The sequence below is a fragment of the Lonchura striata genome, chromosome 29 (genome assembly GCF_050655825.1).
Source record: "Lonchura striata isolate lonStrDom1 chromosome 29, ASM5065582v1, whole genome shotgun sequence".
Lineage (NCBI taxonomy): Eukaryota > Metazoa > Chordata > Aves > Passeriformes > Estrildidae > Lonchura > Lonchura striata.
In genome coordinates this window covers 3,859,315-3,882,836 of record NC_140731.1, presented here as the reverse complement: position 1 = coordinate 3,882,836, position 23,522 = coordinate 3,859,315, and the positions used below count along the sequence as shown (strand labels likewise).

Below are 23,522 nucleotides of genomic sequence, written 5' to 3'. Positions count from 1 at the left end.
CCCCACATTGCAGAGCAGGGACCCCTCCCCAGCTCCTCCCCACAGGGAGGGGACCCTCCCCCACCTCAGCACGTCCTAGCACACGGGTGACCAGAACCATTTAATGGTGTTTGTGTAGAAAACGGTACAAAAGGTACAAAATCAGGGCAGGGACAGGGTTAGGGTTAGGGTTAGGGACCCCCCACGGCCAGAGGAGGTGACAGTGACAACACGTGAGACACTAGCAGTGTCAAGGCCTCAGAAATCTCCTTGAAGATCTGCAAAAAGGAAAAATGGGAAGGTTTTTCCAGACAAAACAAAGCTGTCACAGCACCAGGTATGGCTCAGCTCCTCCCTTGTGTCCCTCTCTGTCACCTCGTGCTCCCAGATCTGATGGGACAGAGCCCAAATCCAAAGGGACAGAGCCCAAATCCAATGGGAGACCCCCAAATCCAAAGGGCCAGACCCCAAATCCAAAGGGCCAGACCCCAAATCCAATGGGAGACCCCAAATCCAAAGGGACAGACCCCAAATCCAAAAGAACAGACCCCAAATCCAATGGGTGACCCCCAAATCCAAAGGGACAGACCCTCAAATCCAATGGGAGACCCCAAATCCAATGGGAGACCCCCAGATCCAAAGGAACAGACCCAAATCCAAAGGGTCAGACCCCAATCCCACAGGAGCCCCCCAAATCCATGGTCAGAGGCAGAAGGCCCCTCTTGGGGTACTTTTGTCCTTTTCGGGGCACCCACCGCTGCGGCGGATCCGCTCTCCCCGGCGGGCGCTCTCCAGCCCCTCCACGAAGCGCTCGAAGAGCCGCACGTACGGGGCCAGGCTCGTCTTCCTGTAGTCTGGAGGATTTGGGGGCAGGGCCAGCAGTGGGTGCTGGGGACCCCCAAACTCCAACCCTGAGCCCCAAACCCCAAGCCTAACCCTCAAAACCCCAGCCCCGACCCCCAAAACCCCATCCCTGTCCCCACACCCTGTCCCCAAACCCCACCCACAACCCCACACCCCATCCCTGACCCCAAACCCCATCTCTGACCCCCATTCTGTCCCCTGTCCCCAAACCCCGTCCCCAAACCCCATCCCTGAGTCCCAAACCCCAACCCTGACCCCAAACCCCATCCCTGACCCCATCCCTGATCCCAAACCCTGTTCCCAAACCCCACCTCTGACCCCCAACCTGTCCTGTGCCCAAACCCCATCCCTGAGTCCCAAACCCCATCCCTGACCCCATCCCTTATCCCAAACCCTGTCCCCAAACCCCACCTTTGACTCCCAAACCCTGTCCCCAAACCCCAAACCCTGTCCCTGAACCCCATCTCTGAGTCTCAAACCCCAACCCTGACCCCAAACCCCTACCCCAAACTCCATCTCTGACCCCAATCTCTGACCCCAATCCCTACCCTGAACCCAAACCCTGTTCCCAAACCCCATCCCTGACCCCAATCCCTGACACCAAACCCTATCCCTCACCCCAAACCCTAACCCCAAACCCCATCCCTGACCCTAAACCCTGACCCTAAACCCTGACCCCAAACCCTATCCCTGACCCCAAACCCTATCCCTGATTCCAAACCCTGACACAACTCCTATCCCTCACCCCAAACCCAATCCCTGACCCCAAACCCTGACCCCAAACCCAATCCCTGACCCCAAACCCTGACCCCAAACCCAATCCCTGACCCCAAACCCTGACCCCAAACCCCATCCCCGACCCCAAACCCGCCCCGCTCACCCCTCGTGCGCCGTTTGGGCTCCGTCTCGCCGCCGTCCTCCTGCTCGCCATCGCTGCCGGCCGCGTCCAGCTCCTGGCACAGGGAACTGCCGGAAGGCGGGGTAAGGGTTTGGGGTCAGGGTTTGGGTTTAGGGTTAGGGCTTGGGTTTAGGATCAGGGTTTGGGGTCAGGGTTTGGGTTTAGGGTCAGGGTTTGGGTTTAGGATCGGGGTTTGGGGTCAGGGTTTGGGTTTAGGGTCAGGGTTTGGGTATAGGGTCAGGGTTTGGGTATAGGGTCAGGGTTAGGGTGTGGGGTCAGGGTTAGGGTTTAGGATTAGGGTTTGGGTTTAGGGTTAGGGTTAACTTAGGGTTAGGGTTACCTTAGGGTTGGGGTTAGGGGTAGGGTTGGGTTAGGGTTAGGGTTTGGGTCAGGTTTAGGTTTGGGGTCAGGGTCAGGATCAGGATTTGGGATGTGCTGGGGGTCTCTGGCAGCACCAGCACCCCCCAGTGCTCCCCGTTTACGCACCTGATGGTGGGGACGGCAAAGGGTTAGGGTTAGGGTTAGGGTTAGGGTTAGGGTTGGGTTAGGGTTGGGTTAGGGTTGGGTTAGGGTTGGGTTAGGGTTAGCTTATGGTTAGGGATAAGGTTAGGGTTAGGGTTAGTTTAGGCTTAGGGTTAGGGTTAGGGTCAGGTTAGGGTTAGGCTTAGCTGAGGGTTAGGGTTTGGGATAGGGTTATGGTTAGGGTTAGGGTTAGGGTTAGTTTTGGGTTAGTGTTGGGTTAGGGTTAGGGTTAGGGTCAGGGTTAGGGTTTGGGTCAGGTTTAGGTTTGGGGTCAGGGTCAGGATCAGGATTTGGGATGTGCTGGGGGTCTCTGGCAGCACCAGCACCCCCCAGTGCTCCCCGTTTACGCACCTGATGGTGGGGACGGCAAAGGGGTCAAACTGGTCCAGCCTCTGCAGGTCCAGCGGCACCGAAATGCGCCCTGAGACAGAGCGGGGGTGGAGGTGAACGGGATTTTGGACATGGAGAGGTGCTTTAAAAGCTTTGTTTTCCTGTTGGTTTTATGTGAAATCTGAGATAATACACATGCTATAATTTATAATTACAGTAATAATTATAATTTACAATAATAACTATTTAATAATAATAACAATTGTAATAATGAAATAAAATCACTTATAATCGAATATAATCCAATATTTGATTATGTTATATAATATATTGTATTTTAAATTTATGTATAAATTATATAGAAAGATATATATAATTTATATATAAATTTTCAAAATCTATTTTCTATATATTTGTATGTTATATATGATATTATATTTTTAATCTATATTATAGTATAATATTTATTATATAATATTGTATTCTATATATTTTGTTACTATATCTTAATTTATGTTAATATCATAATATTGTATAATGTAATGTAATATAATGTAATGTATTGTAGTGTAATATATAATATAATATAATATAATATAATATATTATATTATATTATATTATATTATATTATATTATATTATATTATATTATATTATATTATATTATATTATATTATTTACAGAATAATTATAGAATAATTATTCTATAAATAATAGTTATTATTTTACTAATCATTATTATTATATATTTTAAATATAATAATAATATAACATTATATAACGCAATGTAGTAACAATATTTACACAATAATATTTAAAATTTACAATTTATAACAACTTCCATCACGACTAGCACCCAACCATTTCCTCATTCCCATACATTATAAGCGTAGACACCAAAATATCCTCTCTTATTTCTGGGCACTTTTGGAAACCCTTTCCTGCCTGCGTTTCCCTCCTCCGGCGGGTCCCACCTGTTTTGGGGTGGACGCTGAAGGGGCTCTTGAGCAGGTGGCCGAGCCCTTTGCTGACGTTGACGTCGAGGCGGGGGAAGCAGAGCTGCAGCATCACCTCCCACTCGGGCCAGCCCGCCCGGCCGCGCTCCCGCTCGCGCTCGGCGCGGGCCCGCAGCAGCTCCCAGCGCTGCACCGAGTCCTTCTTCCGCGGGAACTCGGCCTGCAGCGGCTCCCGCAGCTCTGCAGCCGTCAAGGCTCATCCCGCGGTTTGTCTGGAGCGCACTGACCCTTCCAGGACTTCTCTAACCCTTCCAGGAGCGTGTTTACCCTTCCAGAACCCCTTTTACCCTTCCAGGACTGCATTGACACTTCCAGGACTGCATTTACCCTTGCAGGACTGCATTTACCCTTCCAGGACCGCATTGACACTTCCAGGACCGCATTTACCCTTCCAGGACTGCATTTACCCTTCCAGGACTGCATTTACCCTTGCAGGACTGCATTTACCCTTCCAGAACTGCATTTACCCTTGCAGGACTGCATTTACCCTTGCAGGACTGCATTGACACTTCCAGGAGCCCACTGACCCTTTCCAGGACTGCATTTACCCTTCCAGGACTACATTTACCCTTCCAGGACCCCACTGAGCCTTCCAGGACCCCACTGAGCCTTCCAGGACTGCATTGACCCTTCCAGGACCCCATTTTAACCCCAAGTTTTAGCCCCATATTTAAAGTTTAACCCCATACTTTAACCTCATATTTCAATTTTGTCCCCATTTTAACCCCAGATGTTAATTTTAACCCCATATTTTGAGCCCATATTTTCATTTTATCCCCATTTTAACCCCATATTTTAACTTTATCCCCATTTTAACCCCAGATGTTAACTTTAACCCCGTATTTTGAGCCCGTATTTTCGTTTTTTGCCCACTTGAAGCCCATATTTTCATTTTCAGCGCTGAATCCAAGGATACCCTCGGGGAGCAGGGCCAGCACCTTGGCCCATTTCTCGGGGCTGCCCAGCACGTCCTGGCCCAGCAGCGCGAACTCCTCAAAGTATTTCTCCACCACGGCCACCGAGCGCCTGCGGGGAGAGCGAAAAACGGATTTTTGGGACCCAAATTTGGGGCAACTGAGAGGTCTCCTAAAATTTTTTATTCTGTTTTCAGTCTCGTGTGAAAGGTGGGATAATACAGATGTTATATATATATATTTTTTAATAATAATATATTATATATATAATAAATCTATTATATATCTCTTATATATAATTATATATATGATAATATATATAATTATATATATTAGATATAATATAAATAATATATATAACATATAAAAATCTATAATAGATATAACATAAAAAATATATAATATATATTATATATAGTATATATAGAATATATATACTATATAGTATATATAATATATATAATATATAAGAACAATATATAATATGATAATATAATAATAATGTAATATATATTATCTATATTACATATAATGACATATTATATATAATTATACGATTATGATTATATAAGTATATAATATATAAATATATATAATATAGAATACCAATATATAATGACATAATATTATAATTTTACAAGTAAAATATTATATATGCTATTATATACTATATATTTTATATATATTATACATTATACATATATATAAATATTACCTATATAATATTACATATAATATTGTAATATTAGATAACAATTATATAATTATGTAATTATATAATTATAATATATAACATACACATGATCTATATAATAGATTATATATAATATATAATTGCTCTACTATATATATTAAAAATATATTATATATATAATATATATAAAAACTATATAAAATATATATGTATAATATATATACTTTTTATATATATTACATATATAATATATATAGATAATATATATAATTTAAATATATATATATATAATTCAGCCTGGCTAAAGTATCTTTGTTCATCTACATTGGTTGTAGTGGTTTTGCTTTGTTAATTGCAGATTTTTGTTCCTAATTTTGGGATTTTCACTATTCTTGTGCTGATGGGTTTTAAATCCCCAGTGTGTTGATCTCTGGTTGTGAGACAGGATCAGGAGCAAGGTAAAATTGGCTTTGAAATTTTAAAAGGGCGTAAAGAAAAGTTTCTTAACAGTAAGGAAGGGAAAAAAAAAGTAGTAAGAATGAAAACAAATAATTTAGAACACTTTTAAGGAGAAAAGGTTTCATTTTTTAGAGCAGAAGTGCAAAGCCCCTCTCAGCTGCCACCCATGGGAGTCAGAAATGGCCGAAGCCGACAGCGTCACCCACCTGATGAACGGGTGCACGGGCTGGGACAGCGTCACCTTCTTCACCGTGTCTGCGCCACCCTGGGGACAGCGGGGTCAGCCGGGGGGCAGCGGGTGCTGGGCACCCCAAATCTGCTGCTGGGCACCCCAAATCCAGCGCTGGGCACCCCAACCCACTGCTGGGCACCCCAAACTCACTGCTGGGCACCCCAAACTCACTGCTGGGCACCCCAAATCCTCCTGCACCCCAAACCCGCTGCTGGGCACCCAAACCCACTGCTGCTGGGCACCCAAACCCACTGCTGGGCACCCCAAACTCACTGCTGGGCACTGCTGGGCACCCAAACCCACTGCTGGGCACCCCAAATCCAGCGCTGGGCACCCCAAATCTGCTGCTGGGCACCCCAAATCCAGCGCTGGGCACCCCAACCCACTGCTGGGCACCCCAAACTCACTGCTGGGCACCCCAAACCCGCTGCTGGGCACCCAAACCCACTGCTGGGCACCCCAAACTCACTGCTGGGCACCCCACATCTGCTGCTGGGCACCCCAAATCCAGCACTGGGCACCCCAAATCTGCTGCTGGGCACCCAAACCCACTGCTGGGCACCCCAAACTCACTGCTGGGCACTGCTGGGCACCCAAACCCACTGCTGGGCACCCCAAATCTGCTGCTGGGCACCCCAAATCCAGCGCTGGGCACCCCAAATCTGCTGCTGGGCACCCAAACCCACTGCTGGGCACCCGAAACTCACTGCTGGGCACCCCACACACACCGCTGGGCACCCAAACCCGCCTGCACCCCAAACCCACCGCTGGGCACCCCAAACCCACTGCTGGACAATCCCACCTGCACCCCAAACCCACTGCTGGGCACCCCAAACCCACCTGCTCCTGCTGCAGGGTCAGAAGTGCCCTGCAGGTTTGGGTGCCCAAAGCCCCACAAACTCATTTTCACCAGGGTAAGGATGTCCAAACGCCCACAAACCCACCTCCTCCAGGCTCAGGGGGTACCCAGACCCCCCCAAACCTACCTTGCACAGGGTGAGGGGTACTCAAACCCCCACAAACCCACCTTCACTCTGGTGAGGGGATGCCCAAAGCCCCACAAACTCATTTTCACCAAGGTAAGGGTGCCCAAACCCCCACAAACCCACCTCCTCCAGGCTCAGGGGGTACCCAGACACCCCCAAACCCACCTTGCACAGGCTCAGGGCTGGGCAGGGGGCTCCTGGCCCCCCTGGCACCCACCTTCACCAGGCTCAGGTACTCCACGGCCGCCGCCCGCAGCGCCGGGGACCATTTCCTGACGGCGTCGTCGCACACCCAGCAGTGCACACCCCTCCTGCCAGAGTACACCCACAGGCGGTGCCGCACGCCCAGGTCCTCTGCGGGGGCACAGACGGGTTTTGGGGGGGCACAGATGGATTTTATGGGGACACAGATGGGTTTGGGGGAGCAGAGATGGGTTTGGGGAGGTCACAGATGGGTTAGGAGGGGCACAGATGGGTTGGGAGGGGCACAGATGGGTTTTGGGGGACACAGATGGGTTTTATGGGGGCACAGATGGGTTTGGTGGGGCACAGACAGGTTTTGGGGGGTCACAGATGGGTTAGGAGGGGCACAGATGAGTTTTGGTGGGGCACAGATGGGTTTAGGGGAAGCAGAGATGGGTTTTGGGGGAGCACAGATGGGTTAGGAGGGGCACAGATGGGTTTGGGGGAGCAGAGATGGGTTTTGGGAGGTCACAGATGGGTTAGGAGGGGCACAGATGGGTTTGGTGGGGCACAGATGAGTTTTGGTGGGGCACAGATGGGTTTAGGGGAAGCAGAGATGGGTTTTGGGGGAGCACAGATGGGTTAGGAGGGGCACAGATGGGTTGGGAGGGGCACAGATGGGTTTTGGGGGAGCACAGACAGGTTTTTGGGGGGTCACAGATGGGTTTTGGTGGGGTCACAGATGGGTTTTGGTGGGACACAGATGGGTTTTGGGGGACACAGATGGGTTTTATGGGGGCACAGATGGGTTTGGTGGGGCACAGAGGTTTTGGGGGGTCACAGATGGGTTAGGAGGGGCACAGATGAGTTTTGGTGGGGCACAGATGGGTTTAGGGGAAGCAGAGATGGGTTTTGGGAGGTCACAGATGGGTTAGGAGGGGCACAGATGGGTTAGGAGGGGTACAGATGAGTTTTGGTGGGGCACAGATGGGTTTAGGGGAAGCAGAGATGGGTTTTGGGAGGTCACAGATGGGTTAGGAGGGGCACAGATGGGTTTTGGTGGGGCACAGATGGGTTTTGGGAGAGCACAGATGGATTTTGGTGGGGCACAGATGGATTTTATGGGGACACAGGTGTATTTTATAGGACTTATGAGGGGTAATTCTAAATGATTAGTTTTAATGTATTTACAGTATAGTGTGGTTAAAACTGATAGGGAGTTTGGAATAAAGTAGATTCTACCAAAGAATTTTCGACAAATCCATTTCCCACAGTGAGGGTCGGTCTCTTTCTCCAGACAGAACTGCCAGAACCAGAGCACACAGCCTCAAGCTGCACCAAGTGAAATTTAGATTGGATATTAGGAGAAAGTTTTTCATGGCAAGAGCAATAAGGTTTTGCAATGTTCTGCCTGGGGCGGTGGTGGAGTCACCATCCCTGGGTGTGTTTAACACAAGCCTGGATGTGGCACTGGGTGCCAGGGCTTGGTTGAGGTGTTGGGGCTGGGTTGGACGACCTTGACCTTCAATGATCTTGAAGGTCTCTTCCAAGCCAGTGAAATTCTGTGAATTCTGTGAATTCTGTGGGATCTGGGAGTGCACAGCCAGTGCCCACGGGGGTCCCCAAGCCCCTCACCCACGAGCGCGCGGTCGATGATGCGGACGGCGATGGTCATCAGCGTCCAGCACTTGGAGCAGATATCGGCCGAGCTGGGGGCAGAGTGAGGGGGGTCAGGGGGACACCCCACACCCCCGAACCCCCTCCCAGCCCAGAGCCCCCCCTGGGGAACCTGCAGCACGTCCGGACGTCGTCGTAATCCGTCATGTCGATGTCAAAGACCAGCTCCTTCTCCTGCGGCTGGAAGGCTCCCAGGTGCACCGTGTTGTGCTGGTTGGGCTGCGGGAGGGACGGGGTGGGCTCAGCATGGCCAGAGACCCCTGCGGACCCCCGGCACGGGGGCCAGGACTCACCCGGTGGGAGTAGACGGCCCCGATGTCGATCTTGTAGGGGTTGATCTTTTGCAGCTCCCGCTCCAGCTCCTGCGGGCTGCCGAAGGACTGGAAGCGCAGGTACACATCGTCCCGCAGCGTGAAGGAGAATTCCCGCAGCTGGAAGTAGTTCTTCACCACTGCGGGAGCGCGGGAGGCTCGGGGACTGCGGGGGGCTCAATGCCCTCCTAAATCCCCCCATTACACTCACCCCCAGACCCCTTCCCCGCTCCTCCTGGTGTCCCGGTCAGTGCATCCACCCACTGCCCGCCCCGGCACCCCAACGTGCTCTGGGACCCGGGATCGCGGTGTTCCCGCCCGGTATCGGTGTCCCCCGCCCGGTATCGGTGCCCCCCGCCCGGTATCGATACCCCCAGCCCGGTATCGATGCCCCCCGCTCGGTATTGGTGCCTCCCGCCCGGTATCGGTGCCTCCCGCCCGGTATCGATGCCCCCCGCCCGGTATCGATGCCTCCCGCCCGGTATCGGTGCCCCCCGCCCGGTATCAATGCCCCCTCCCGGTACCGCATCCCCGACGGTGCCCCCCGCCCCGTACCGACGCCTGCCGCCCGCTATCACGGTTCCCGGTAGAGCCCTCCCGCCCCATATCGGTATCCCCGCTCGGTATCGCCGCATCCCCGGCGGTGCCCCCCCGCCCGGTACCGGTTCCCCCCCCGCTCACCGCCGCCGTAGCTGAGCCAGCGGCCGTAGGGGCCGTGCGGGAAGAGCCGCCGGTAGAAGACCGGGAGCAGCTCGGGCAGCGCCGCCGGCTCGAACCGCGCCATGGCGGGAGCGGAGCGACGGGAGCGGAGCGGCGGGAGCGGAGCGGCGGGAGGCGGCGGCGGCGCCCCCGGGGGCCGCCGGGAGTTGTAGTCCGGCCCCGGGGCGGGGGCACCGGGGACCGGGGGTGCGCGGCTCGGGGGGAGTGGGAGGAGAACAAAGCACCGGGGAGGTCCCGGGATGGAGGGGAGGGGACGTGCCCGGGTCCGCGGGGTCTTGGGTCGTGGGGTCCGGAGCTGGTGAGGTCCCGGTATGTCCCGGGATGCGAGGGGGTCCCGAGGCGGGTGGGAGACGGGGAGCTGAGGTTAGGGGGGATTTCGGGGTCCTGAAATGCCCCGAGAGCGCCGAGGTCCCGGGATGTCCCGGTGTCCGGGGATATCCCGGGATCCGGAGAGGTCCAGGGGCGTGGGGGTCCGGGGGTGTCCCGGGGTCCAAGGGGGTCTCAGGAGGGGCTGTGCGGGATTGTCCCGGCAGAACCCGGTAGACCCTGGGGTGCTGAGGTCCAGAGGGAGTCTCGGCTTTCGTGTTGGTCCCAGGATCTGGGAGGGTCCCGGGGTATTCCCGTGACGCGGAGAGCTCCCGGGCCGGGGCGGCGCGGGGATGTTCCGGGCTCCGGGGCGGTCGCGGGGTCCGGGGGCTTCCCGGGAGGGCAGCGCAGCGGTGCGGGAAGCCCGGGGCGCTGCCCTGCTCCCGTTAACTGTTCCCCGCGAAAGCGGCGGGACCGGAGCCCCGGGGCACATCCCGGGCACTGCCCGCAGCCCCGCGGGCTCCAGGCGGCAGCAGCGGGATGAGCCCCTTAAGAGGACGGGGCGGAGCCGATCCCGCATCCCGGTAGTGCCCGGAGGCCCACCGGAATCACCGTAATCGTTGCCCCGGGATCCGCTAATTAATTATTAACAGCGGCCAGAGCACAGAACCAAGGTCGGGACAAACCCGCTCCCGTTCTCTTCCTACTCCCCATCCCGGTGCCGGTGCCGAGGATGTGGCTGTACGTGGTGGCCGCGCTGCTGGGGCTGTTCCTGCTGCGCCGCTGGCACCGGGAGCGGCAGCCGGTGCCGCGGCTCTCGGAGAAGCACGTGCTGATCACGGGCTGCGACAGCGGCTTCGGGAACCTGCTGGCGCGGCAGCTGGACGCGCGGGGGCTGCGGGTGCTGGCCGCCTGCCTGAGCGCCGCCGGGGCCGCGCAGCTGCGGGCGGCCACCTCCGACCGCCTGCAGACCGTCCTGCTGGACGTCACCTCCAGCCAGAGCATCGCCGATGTCACCGCCTGGGTCCGGGAGCGTGTGGGTGACCAAGGTAAAACGGGGCTGACGTCCCTGTTGTCCCCCCCGGCTTCCCCTGCCACACCGCGGGGTAATCACGGCTCTGTGATTCATTGCTGCTTGGCCAGAGGTGCTTCTGTGGTGACATGCATCTGCCATCGGCTCCTGCAGGAGCGCTGCCCGGGCAGAGAGTTCAGCTTTCAGCCCTTTCCTCCCGAAAACCAGCTAATTAAGAGCCGATTACCCCAACAGCTCTCCTGTCACCTTGCCCACTGTTACAGTGAGCTCCTGGGCACTCTGTGCCCCCTCCCTGGGACCCTGGGACTGATCAGATAACCCTGGACCCTCCTTCCTGCCCCAACGGGGCTGGCACAGAGCCAGGGAAGCCCACCCTGTCCAAAGCCTGTACAGACCCCTGACATTTCCTGTTCTGCTCTTTTGCCTTTGGACACCACAGAATAAAGAGAGCTGAGGCAACATATATCAGGGTAAAAGCCTCTTCTGGAAATCTTTGCCATCTCCTGATATTCCTCCCCCAACACCCTCGGACCTTTGGGCTAGCCTGATATTCAGGGGGCTGTGTGAGGGGAGGAACGTCAGCCCACTTGTGCCAGCACAGGCGAGGCTGGTGCAGGGCCTTGGAACAGCCTCAGCTCATCCCATCCCCTCTCCAGGGCTCTGGGGGCTGGTGAACAACGCCGGGATCGCCATCCCCACCGCCCCGAACGAGTGGCTGACCAAGGAGGACTTTGTCAAGGTGCTGGATGTCAACCTGGTGGGGCTGGTGGAGGTGACACTGAGCCTCCTGCCGCTGGTGCGGCGGGCGCGGGGCCGCGTGGTCAACGTGGCCAGCGTGATGGGCCGCATGTCCTTCTTCGGTGGAGGGTACTGCATCTCCAAGTACGGCGTGGAAGCCTTCTCTGACAGCCTCAGGTAAGTCCAGACAAACGGGCTTCAGCATGATTTCCTAATTTGTTTTCCTGGACTTTGTCTGGCCCAGTGATCAACTCCCATCTTCGCACAACCGTCACTGAGCACAGGTTGAACTCGGATCTGCTGCTGAAGTGTGAGCAGCTCCTATCCTGGCATGGAGCCTCCCCTCTGGACACTGCCCCTGTCCAAAATCCTGCAGGACATCACCCTGCTGCCCCAAGCTTTGCTTTGTTCCCAACCCATCCGGACGTGGCAAATGTTTGCTGGCACACCATCTCAGCCACGTGCCAGGCTGGCACAGGACCCGCTGGCATGGTCAGGCTCTGCTCCGCGCCTCTGGCATGAGGCTGCATCCCATGGGAGGTGTGGGCACGGACACGCTTGGGTGCTGCTCCCGTGTCCCACGGGACTCCATCCCTTCCAGGCTGGAGATGCACAGCTTCGGGGTGAAGGTCTGCGTGATCGAGCCGGGCTACTTCAAGACAATGATCACCAACGTTGAGAACCTGGAGAAGAATTTTCATGACAGCTGGGGGAAGCTCCCTGAGGAAATCAAAGCGAGTTACGGGGAGAATTATTTAAGGGAGTGTAAGTACGTCCCCCAAAGGCTGAGCGATCCTCTTTCTCCCCTGACACAAGGCACATCCCCAGGGCCACGAGGGTCCCATGGGCGGTCCCATTGCCTCAACACTCCATGGAACCACTTGGCTCTGCTGGGCTGCAGGGTCTCAGTGGCTTTTTCTGCCTCTGCAGATGTGGCATTGCTCAAGGTGCTGCAGAAAGTCTACAGCTCCAACCTGTCACTGGTCACCAACTGCATGGAGCACGCGCTGACCAGCCTCCACCCCCGCACGCGCTACTCCGCTGGCTGGGACGCCAAGCTGCTCTACATCCCCCTCAGCTACCTGCCCTCAGCGCTCAGCGACGCCCTGTTCACCTTTTTCTACCCCAAATCTGCTGGGAGAGCCTAAGGTGGGGTTGGAGCTGGCAGCCAGAGTGAGATCAATAAGACCTGGTGGGATCCAAAACTGGCTGCAGCCAAGGCTACACCGAGGTCCCTGAATCTGTAACTGCATGTCCGACCCTCTGTCCCCTGCTCACGGATGGGTTTGTCCTGAATAAAGACCCTCTGTCCCCTCCTGGCTGAGCGTGGTGTCACTCTCAGGCTGTGGCACCGAGGCTGTGCCTGGGGGCTCTGGTTCTTCCCCTGAGCACCTGCTGCGTTCAGGATCCAGCCCCGGACAAGTTGCCAGGGGACTTGGCCAGACTGGCACCCCGGGATTGACACACGTGAGTAAAATTCAGACCTCTTCCAACTTGAGCAGATTTCCCTCTAGGCAAAGAACTGAGCAGCCTCTTACGGAGTTCTCCTCCTCTGCTTCCTCCTGCTCCTCCTGCAGAGCTGGTTGGGAGGGACCATCCTGCTCCATCACCACGTTTGGGGACACTGTTGCCCACCAAGGCTGGGAGAGAAGGAAAGATGCAGGGTTGGTGCTGCTGACGGTGTCTGGAGGGTTCCACCAAATCCAGCTCCGTGGGACATTGGGATCCACCTGCTAAGGGCACAGCAGAGCCCAGGCACAGGCAGTGGTGCCAGGCAAAGCCGGGAGTTACAAAAACTACAAATCAGGGTGACAAAATTCACCCCGGGACCTGAGCAGATTTCCCTCTAGGCAAAGAACCGAGCAGCCTGTTACAGAGTCCTCCTCCTCTGCTTCCTCCTCCTCCTGCAGAGTTGGTTGGGAGGGACCATCCTGCTCCATCACCACGGGAATGACAAAAACGACAAATCAGGGTGACAAAATTCACCCGGGTGCTGCCGCAACCCCGGCTCTATAAATGCGGCCGGCGCGGGCTGTCACCGGGCGGTGCCGGTGCCGGTGCCGAGGATGTGGCTGTACGTGGTGGCCGCGCTGCTGGGGCTGTTCCTGCTGCGCCGCTGGCACCGGGAGCGGCAGCCGGTGCCGCGGCTCTCGGAGAAGCACGTGCTGATCACGGGCTGCGACAGCGGCTTCGGGAACCTGCTGGCGCGGCAGCTGGACGCGCGGGGGCTGCGGGTGCTGGCCGCCTGCCTGAGCGCCGCCGGGGCCGCGCAGCTGCGGGCGGCCACCTCCGACCGCCTGCAGACCGTCCTGCTGGACGTCACCTCCAGCCAGAGCATCGCCGATGTCACCGCCTGGGTCCGGGAGCGTGTGGGTGACCAAGGTAAAACGGGGCTGACGTCCCTGTTGTCCCCCCCGGCTTCCCCTGCCACACCGCGGGGTAATCACGGCTCTGTGATTCATTGCTGCTTGGCCAGAGGTGCTTCTCTGGTGACATGCATCTGCCATCGGCTCCTGCAGGAGCGCTGCCCGGGCAGAGAGTTCAGCTTTCTGCCCTTTCCTCCCGAAAACCAGCTAATTAAGAGCCGATTACCCCAACAGCTCTCCTGTCACCTTGCCCACTGTTACAGTGAGCTCCTGGGCACTCTGTGCCCCCTCCCTGGGACCCTGGGACTGATCAGATAACCCTGGACCCTCCTTCCTGCCCCAACGGGGCTGGCACAGAGCCAGGGAAGCCCACCCTGTCCAAAGCCTGTACAGACCCCTGACATTTCCTGTTCTGCTCTTTTGCCTTTGGACACCACAGAATAAAGAGAGCTGAGGCAACATATATCAGGGTAAAAGCCTCTTCTGGAAATCTTTGCCATCTCCTGATATTCCTCCCCCCACACCCTCGGACCTTTGGGCTAGCCTGATATTCAGGGGGCTGTGTGAGGGGAGGAACGTCAGCCCACTTGTGCCAGCACAGGCGAGGCTGGTGCAGGGCCTTGGAACAGCCTCAGCTCATCCCATCCCCTCTCCAGGGCTCTGGGGGCTGGTGAACAACGCCGGGATCGCCATCCCCACCGCCCCGAACGAGTGGCTGACCAAGGAGGACTTTGTCAAGGTGCTGGATGTCAACCTGGTGGGGCTGGTGGAGGTGACACTGAGCCTCCTGCCACTGGTGCGGCGGGCGCGGGGCCGCGTGGTCAACGTGGCCAGCGTGATGGGCCGCATGTCCTTCTTCGGTGGAGGGTACTGCATCTCCAAGTACGGCGTGGAAGCCTTCTCTGACAGCCTCAGGTAAGTCCAGACAAACGGGCTTCAGCATGATTTCCTAATTTGTTTTCCTGGACTTTGTCTGGCCCAGTGATCAACTCCCATCCTCGCACAACCGTCACTGAGCACAGGTTGAACTCGGATCTGCTGCTGAAGTGTGAGCAGCTCCTATCCTGGCATGGAGCCTCCCCTCTGGACACTGCCCCTGTCCAAAATCCTGCAGGACATCACCCTGCTGCCCCAAGCTTTGCTTTGTTCCCAACCCATCCGGACGTGGCAAATGTTTGCTGGCACACCATCTCAGCCACGTGCCAGGCTGGCACAGGACCCGCTGGCATGGTCAGGCTCTGCTCCGCGCCTCTGGCATGAGGCTGCATCCCATGGGAGGTGTGGGCACGGACACGCTTGGGTGCTGCTCCCGTGTCCCACGGGACTCCATCCCTTCCAGGCTGGAGATGCACAGCTTCGGGGTGAAGGTCTGCGTGATCGAGCCAGGCTACTTCAAGACAATGATCACCAACGTTGAGAACCTGGAGAAGAATTTTCATGACAGCTGGGGGAAGCTCCCTGAGGAAATCAAAGCGAGTTACGGGGAGAATTATTTAAGGGAGTGTAAGTACGTCCCCCAAAGGCTGAGCGATCCTCTTTCTCCCCTGACACAAGGCACATCCCCAGGGCCACGAGGGTCCCATGGGCGGTCCCATTGCCTCAACACTCCATGGAACCACTTGGCTCTGCTGGGCTGCAGGGTCTCAGTGGCTTTTTCTGCCTCTGCAGATGTGGCATTGCTCAAGGTGCTGCAGAAAGCCTACAGCTCCAACCTGTCACTGGTCACCAACTGCATGGAGCACGCGCTGACCAGCCTCCACCCCCGCACGCGCTACTCCGCTGGCTGGGACGCCAAGCTGCTCTACATCCCCCTCAGCTACCTGCCCTCAGCGCTCAGCGACGCCCTGTTCACCTTTTTCTACCCCAAATCTGCTGGGAGAGCCTAAGGTGGGGTTGGAGCTGGCAGCCAGAGTGAGATCAATAAGACCTGGTGGGATCCAAAACTGGCTGCAGCCAAGGCTACACCGAGGTCCCTGAATCTGTAACTGCATGTCCGACCCTCTGTCCCCTGCTCACGGATGGGTTTGTCCTGAATAAAGACCCTCTGTCCCCTCCTGGCTGAGCGTGGTGTCACTCTCAGGCTGTGGCACCGAGGCTGTGCCTGGGGGCTCTGGTTCTTCCCCTGAGCACCTGCTGCGTTCAGGATCCAGCCCCAGACAAGTTGCCAGGGGACTTGGCCAGACTGGCACCCCGGGATTGACACACGTGAGTAAAATTCAGACCTCTTCCAACTTGAGCAGATTTCCCTCTAGGCAAAGAACTGAGCAGCCTCTTACGGAGTTCTCCTCCTCTGCTTCCTCCTGCTCCTCCTGCAGAGCTGGTTGGGAGGGACCATCCTGCTCCATCACCACGGGAATGACAAAAACGACAAATCAGGGTGACAAAATTCACCCGGGTGCTGCCGCAAGCCCGGCTCTATAAATGCGGCCGGCGCGGGCTGTCACCGGGCGGTGCCGGTGCCGGTGCCGAGGATGTGGCTGTACGTGGTGGCCGCGCTGCTGGGGCTGTTCCTGCTGCGCCGCTGGCACCGGGAGCGGCAGCCGGTGCCGCGGCTCTCGGAGAAGCACGTGCTGATCACGGGCTGCGACAGCGGCTTCGGGAACCTGCTGGCGCGGCAGCTGGACGCGCGGGGGCTGCGGGTGCTGGCCGCCTGCCTGAGCGCCGCCGGGGCCGCGCAGCTGCGGGCGGCCACCTCCGACCGCCTGCAGACCGTCCTGCTGGACGTCACCTCCAGCCAGAGCATCGCCGATGTCACCGCCTGGGTCCGGGAGCGTGTGGGTGACCAAGGTAAAACGGGGCTGACGTCCCTGTTGTCCCCCCCGGCTTCCCCTGCCACACCGCGGGGTAATCACGGCTCTGTGATTCATTGCTGCTTGGCCAGAGGTGCTTCTGTGGTGACATGCATCTGCCATCGGCTCCTGCAGGAGCGCTGCCCGGGCAGAGAGTTCAGCTTTCAGCCCTTTCCTCCCGAAAACCAGCTAATTAAGAGCCGATTACCCCAACAGCTCTCCTGTCACCTTGCCCACTGTTACAGTGAGCTCCTGGGCACTCTGTGCCCCCTCCCTGGGACCCTGGGACTGATCAGATAACCCTGGACCCTCCTTCCTGCCCCAACGGGGCTGGCACAGAGCCAGGGAAGCCCACCCTGTCCAAAGCCTGTACAGACCCCTGACATTTCCTGTTCTGCTCTTTTGCCTTTGGACACCACAGAATAAAGAGAGCTGAGGCAACATATATCAGGGTAAAAGCCTCTTCTGGAAATCTTTGCCATCTCCTGATATTCCTCCCCCAACACCCTCGGACCTTTGGGCTAGCCTGATATTCAGGGGGCTGTGTGAGGGGAGGAACGTCAGCCCACTTGTGCCAGCACAGGCGAGGCTGGTGCAGGGCCTTGGAACAGCCTCAGCTCATCCCATCCCCTCTCCAGGGCTCTGGGGGCTGGTGAACAACGCCGGGATCGCCATCCCCACCGCCCCGAACGAGTGGCTGACCAAGGAGGACTTTGTCAAGGTGCTGGATGTCAACCTGGTGGGGCTGGTGGAGGTGACACTGAGCCTCCTGCCGCTGGTGCGGCGGGCGCGGGGCCGCGTGGTCAACGTGGCCAGCGTGATGGGCCGCATGTCCTGCTTCGGTGGAGGGTACTGCATCTCCAAGTACGGCGTGGAAGCCTTCTCTGACAGCCTCAGGTAAGTCCAGACAAACGGGCTTCAGCATGATTTCCTAATTTGTTTTCCTGGACTTTGTCTGGCCCAGTGATCAACTCCCATCCTCGCACAACCGTCACTGAGCACAGGTTGAACTCGGATCTGCTGCTGAAGTGTGAGCAGCTCCTATCCTGGCATGGAGCCTCCCCTCTGGACACTGCCCCTGTCCAAAATCCTGCAGGACATCACCCTGCTGCCCCAAGCTTTGCTTTGTTCCCAACCCATCCGGACGTGGCAAATGTTTGCTGGCACACCATCTCAGCCACGTGCCAGGCTGGCACAGGACCCGCTGGCATGGTCAGGCTCTGCTCCGCGCCTCTGGCATGAGGCTGCATCCCATGGGAGGTGTGGGCACGGACACGCTTGGGTGCTGCTCCCGTGTCCCACGGGACTCCATCCCTTCCAGGCTGGAGATGCACAGCTTCGGGGTGAAGGTCTGCGTGATCGAGCCGGGCTACTTCAAGACAATGATCACCAACGTTGAGAACCTGGAGAAGAATTTTCATGACAGCTGGGGGAAGCTCCCTGAGGAAATCAAAGCGAGTTACGGGGAGAATTATTTAAGGGAGTGTAAGTACGTCCCCCAAAGGCTGAGCGATCCTCTTTCTCCCCTGACACAAGGCACATCCCCAGGGCCACGAGGGTCCCATGGGCGGTCCCATTGCCTCAACACTCCATGGAACCACTTGGCTCTGCTGGGCTGCAGGGTCTCAGTGGCTTTTTCTGCCTCTGCAGATGTGGCATTGCTCAAGGTGCTGCAGAAAGCCTACAGCTCCAACCTGTCACTGGTCACCAACTGCATGGAGCACGCGCTGACCAGCCTCCACCCCCGCACGCGCTACTCCGCTGGCTGGGACGCCAAGCTGCTCTACATCCCCCTCAGCTACCTGCCCTCAGCGCTCAGCGACGCCCTGTTCACCTTTTTCTACCCCAAATCTGCTGGGAGAGCCTAAGGTGGGGTTGGAGCTGGCAGCCAGAGTGAGATCAATAAGACCTGGTGGGATCCAAAACTGGCTGCAGCCAAGGCTACACCGAGGTCCCTGAATCTGTAACTGCATGTCCGACCCTCTGTCCCCTGCTCACGGATGGGTTTGTCCTGAATAAAGACCCTCTGTCCCCTCCTGGCTGAGCGTGGTGTCACTCTCAGGCTGTGGCACCAAGGCTGTGCCTGGGGGCTCTGGTTCTTCCCCTGAGCACCTGCTGCGTTCAGGATCCAGCCCCGGACAAGTTGCCAGGGGACTTGGCCAGACTGGCACCCCGGGATTGACACACGTGAGTAAAATTCAGACCTCTTCCAACTTGAGCAGATTTCCCTCTAGGCAAAGAACTGAGCAGCCTCTTACGGAGTTCTCCTCCTCTGCTTCCTCCTGCTCCTCCTGCAGAGCTGGTTGGGAGGGACCATCCTGCTCCATCACCACGGGAATGACAAAAACGACAAATCAGGGTGACAAAATTCACCCGGGTGCTGCCGCAAGCCCGGCTCTATAAATGCGGCCGGCGCGGGCTGTCACCGGGCGGTGCCGGTGCCGGTGCCGAGGATGTGGCTGTACGTGGTGGCCGCGCTGCTGGGGCTGTTCCTGCTGCGCCGCTGGCACCGGGAGCGGCAGCCGGTGCCGCGGCTCTCGGAGAAGCACGTGCTGATCACGGGCTGCGACAGCGGCTTCGGGAACCTGCTGGCGCGGCAGCTGGACGCGCGGGGGCTGCGGGTGCTGGCCGCCTGCCTGAGCGCCGCCGGGGCCGCGCAGCTGCGGGCGGCCACCTCCGACCGCCTGCAGACCGTCCTGCTGGACGTCACCTCCAGCCAGAGCATCGCCGATGTCACCGCCTGGGTCCGGGAGCGTGTGGGTGACCAAGGTAAAACGGGGCTGACGTCCCTGTTGTCCCCCCCGGCTTCCCCTGCCACACCGCGGGGTAATCACGGCTCTGTGATTCATTGCTGCTTGGCCAGAGGTGCTTCTGTGGTGACATGCATCTGCCATCGGCTCCTGCAGGAGCGCTGCCCGGGCAGAGAGTTCAGCTTTCAGCCCTTTCCTCCCGAAAACCAGCTAATTAAGAGCCGATTACCCCAACAGCTCTCCTGTCACCTTGCCCACTGTTACAGTGAGCTCCTGGGCACTCTGTGCCCCCTCCCTGGGACCCTGGGACTGATCAGATAACCCTGGACCCTCCTTCCTGCCCCAACGGGGCTGGCACAGAGCCAGGGAAGCCCACCCTGTCCAAAGCCTGTACAGACCCCTGACATTTCCTGTTCTGCTCTTTTGCCTTTGGACACCACAGAATAAAGAGAGCTGAGGCAACATATATCAGGGTAAAAGCCTCTTCTGGAAATCTTTGCCATCTCCTGATATTCCTCCCCCAACACCCTCGGACCTTTGGGCTAGCCTGATATTCAGGGGGCTGTGTGAGGGGAGGAACGTCAGCCCACTTGTGCCAGCACAGGCGAGGCTGGTGCAGGGCCTTGGAACAGCCTCAGCTCATCCCATCCCCTCTCCAGGGCTCTGGGGGCTGGTGAACAACGCCGGGATCGCCATCCCCACCGCCCCGAACGAGTGGCTGACCAAGGAGGACTTTGTCAAGGTGCTGGATGTCAACCTGGTGGGGCTGGTGGAGGTGACACTGAGCCTCCTGCCGCTGGTGCGGCGGGCGCGGGGCCGCGTGGTCAACGTGGCCAGCGTGATGGGCCGCATGTCCTGCTTCGGTGGAGGGTACTGCATCTCCAAGTACGGCGTGGAAGCCTTCTCTGACAGCCTCAGGTACGGCTGTGGCAGCCCCCGGGGCTCTCCTGTGCTCGTCCAGCAGCCCCAGCGTTGCCCCACTCTCCTCTTGCAGGGTTTTATTGACTGATTTACTCCCGGTTACATTTTCCCCAGAGAACTTGTGAAACGCTGACCACAAGTGGGCTGGGAGCGTGGGCAGGGCTGTGCAGCCAGGGGAAGGATTTCAAGGAGCTCTGGAGCAAAGTTCTAGTGGGAACCTGGGGCGGGGAGGTGGACCAGTCCCAGTGGTCCCGGTGTCCCGGGGTGTCCCAGGGTCCAGAATTCTGGAGGTCGGGGAGAGTCCCGGGGCGCTGAGATTCAGGGAGGTCCCGGGATCCGGGAATGCTCTGGGGTGATCCCGAGGCACTGAGGTTCAGGGGGATTCCAGGATCCCGGGATCCAGAGGGGTCCTGGGGCACGGAGGTCCGGGGATGTCTCAGGACACAAGAGGGTACATGGAGCAAGGACAAGGTTCCCCTGTGCCCATGATGGAATGCCTGGGGGGTGACACAAGCAGCCCCCCGCTCCTCCCCCGGTCTCTGCCCTCCTCGGGACAGCAGCTCCCGCTGACGCCCCCGCCTCGGGCAGGCGGGAGCTGCGTCCCTTCGGCGTGCAGGTCTCCATCATCGAACCTGGAGGCTTCCAGACGGGAATGACCGACCCCGCCCCGCTGGTGAAGGGCCTCGCTCGCCTCTGGGAGCGGCTCCCGGCAGAAGCCCAGGCAGCCTACGGCCGCCGCTACCTGGATAAATGTGAGTCCATCCCCACAGCGCACCACCCCCCTGCTGACCCCACCTCCATCGGCCTGACCCCCTTGTGCCCACCCAGATGCCGAGAGCACCACGCTGCTGCACCGCCTGAGCAGCTCCCGCCTGTCGCTCGTCACCGATGCCGTGACACACGCGCTGCTCTCCCGCTGCCCCCGCAGCCGCTACGCCGCCGGCTGGGACGCCCGGCTCATCTTCCTGCCCCTCAGCTACTGCCCGGCCTGGCTGTCCGACACCATCCTGGGCTTCTTCCTGCCCATCCCGGCCAGCGGGATCCCCTGACCAGAGCGAGGGGCCGTGGCTGTCCCACACCCTCGAGAACGTGCTCAGTAAAGGCGCTGCAATGCTGGGAGTTGGAGGAGTTCGATGGCCACTTGGCCCCGGTGCCGGTGACCCGTCTCACCGTGGGGTGCCGTGGCAGGATCCCGGTGCCGTGGCAGGGTCCGGTGCCGTGGCAGGGTCCCGGTGCCGTGGCAGGATCCCGGTGCCGTGGCACAGTCCCGGTGCCGTGGCACGGTCCCGGTGCCGTGGCACGGTCCCGGTGCCGTGGCACGGTCCGGTGCCGTGGCAGGATCCCGGTGCCGTGGCAGGATCCCGGTGCCGTGGCAGGGTGCCGGTGCCGTGGCAGGGTCCGGTGCCGTGGCAGGATCCCGGTGCCGTGGCACGGCCCCGCTGCCATGGCACGGTCCCGGCTGCTGCCTGTGCCCCGAGCAGCCTCCTAACCCGGGACACCGCGGCTCGGCTGGCAGGGAGCGGCTGGGAAAGGCTGCGCGGTGTTTATCCATCCCCTGGGCTCGTGGGCGGTGATCCCTGCGCCACTCCTGGAGCTAATTAAGAACTGATTAGCGATCAGTAGGTGAGGGGCAGGTCTGTGAGATTCTGCACTTGCCGGCGGGACCAGAGAAGCGCCAGTGCAGATCCCCAGCTCCGGCAAAGGCCGACCCCACGCCTGACCCGGACCCCCGAGACGCCACGGGGAGGGCGAGGATGAGGATGAGGATGAGGATGACCCGGGACCTTGCGCAGGCTGCGTTCAGCTCGCCGGGCTGTTTCCCCAGTCAAAGAAGCTTTTCCGAAAGTGCTGTTTTTTGGCTGAGAAAGTACAACGTGGCCGGCAGCACGTCGCGTTTGGGGCACGGCGTGTCCCCGGGGACCGGGACGAGCCGTGCCAACCCCCCGGGAGCGGCAGCCTTGGCCGCACCTGCCCTGGCACACCCGTGCCCGCAGCCGGCGACGGCTGCCCGGGGAGGGAAGCAGCGGGAGAACGGCAGATCCCCGGGCTGCCTCTGCCTGGAGCCCACTTCTCCAGCTCCTGAGGGAGCCTGGGGACTCCTGGGCACACATTTGGGGTGCTGAGAGCCTTGGGGCTTGCGGGAGGGATGGGCAGAACGGGCTGAGCCGCCTGTCCCAAGCCCGCGGCTCAGCTGGCTTGGAAATACAACCAGACCTGGCTATTGCCACCAGGATCAGCAGCCCCTGCACAATCCTTGACGGCTCCCAAATCCTGCCCAGCCCCAGAGTTCGGTCTGGAACTTGCCTGACCTGTTAAACAGAACCAGCTGAGCATTGCTTCCCCCTCGGGTGGGGCAAAGCCCCCCAGCCCCTCGGTGGCAGAGCGGCCCCTCACCACCCCCACTGGGCCAGCTGATCCAAAATGTGCCCGGGGCCAGCACGAAGCTGCCGAGTTCCTGTTTGGAAGCCGGTCCTGCCGGGGTTGGTACCTGCGCACGGGGTCAGCAGCGCTGGGCTTGTTGTTGTGAGTCCCGACTTATCAGTGCCCCCGCGCTTCCCCGCTCCCCGTGCCTTCCTTCCGAGCCAATTGTTGATCCCGCAGTCTTGGCTGCACTTGAAAAAAAGGAGATTTCCTGCAATTGTTTCGCAGGACTTGCAGCCCGATGCAAAATTTTCTGCCTATCAGCCCCCTCCCCAGCGCCGGGGCAAGGCTTGAGCCCCCTGGCTTCCCCTGCCAGACCGCGGGGCAATTACGGCTCTGTGATTAATTGCTGCATGGCCAGAGGTGCTTCTCTGGCGACATCCATCTGCCATCGGCTCCTGCAGGAGCGCTG

The 23,522-nt window shown here is 58.0% G+C and overlaps 5 protein-coding genes across 5 annotated transcripts; 4 read left to right on the top strand and 1 right to left on the bottom strand.

The window, feature by feature from the left end:
• Positions 1-81: 81 nt before the first annotated feature.
• On the bottom strand, positions 82-9,859 carry PRIM1 (DNA primase subunit 1). Its single transcript, XM_021542469.2, has 12 exons — positions 9,748-9,859; positions 9,049-9,206; positions 8,868-8,974; positions 8,714-8,787; positions 7,113-7,249; positions 5,884-5,942; positions 4,527-4,636; positions 3,569-3,790; positions 2,615-2,684; positions 1,724-1,809; positions 735-833; positions 82-257 (listed from the first exon to the last, which is right to left on the bottom strand). Exons 1-12 carry the CDS (start codon positions 9,848-9,850, stop codon positions 238-240), a joined length of 1,245 nt encoding a protein of 414 aa, XP_021398144.1. The 5' UTR covers positions 9,851-9,859; the 3' UTR covers positions 82-237.
• An 878-nt stretch (positions 9,860-10,737) lies between these two features.
• Positions 10,738-13,182, top strand: LOC110477093 (retinol dehydrogenase 16). The gene is made up of 4 exons (XM_031507240.3): positions 10,738-11,141; positions 11,782-12,040; positions 12,465-12,628; positions 12,794-13,182. Exons 1-4 carry the CDS (start codon positions 10,826-10,828, stop codon positions 13,009-13,011), a joined length of 957 nt encoding a protein of 318 aa, XP_031363100.3. The 5' UTR covers positions 10,738-10,825; the 3' UTR covers positions 13,012-13,182.
• Positions 13,183-13,905: 723 nt separating this feature from the next.
• LOC146765016 (retinol dehydrogenase 16-like) lies at positions 13,906-16,286 on the top strand. Its single transcript, XM_085563097.1, has 4 exons — positions 13,906-14,245; positions 14,886-15,144; positions 15,569-15,732; positions 15,898-16,286. Exons 1-4 carry the CDS (start codon positions 13,930-13,932, stop codon positions 16,113-16,115), a joined length of 957 nt encoding a protein of 318 aa, XP_085419223.1. The 5' UTR covers positions 13,906-13,929; the 3' UTR covers positions 16,116-16,286.
• Positions 16,287-16,673: 387 nt separating this feature from the next.
• Positions 16,674-19,057, top strand: LOC146765015 (retinol dehydrogenase 16-like). The gene is made up of 4 exons (XM_085563098.1): positions 16,674-17,016; positions 17,657-17,915; positions 18,340-18,503; positions 18,669-19,057. The coding sequence occupies exons 1-4, from the start codon at positions 16,701-16,703 to the stop codon at positions 18,884-18,886; spliced, it is 957 nt and encodes a 318-aa protein (XP_085419224.1). The 5' UTR covers positions 16,674-16,700; the 3' UTR covers positions 18,887-19,057.
• Positions 19,058-19,394: 337 nt separating this feature from the next.
• Positions 19,395-21,808, top strand: LOC110477094 (retinol dehydrogenase 16). Its single transcript, XM_077788641.2, has 4 exons — positions 19,395-19,787; positions 20,428-20,686; positions 21,278-21,441; positions 21,518-21,808. The coding sequence occupies exons 1-4, from the start codon at positions 19,472-19,474 to the stop codon at positions 21,736-21,738; spliced, it is 960 nt and encodes a 319-aa protein (XP_077644767.2). The 5' UTR covers positions 19,395-19,471; the 3' UTR covers positions 21,739-21,808.
• The last annotated feature ends 1,714 nt before the right edge of the window (positions 21,809-23,522 follow it).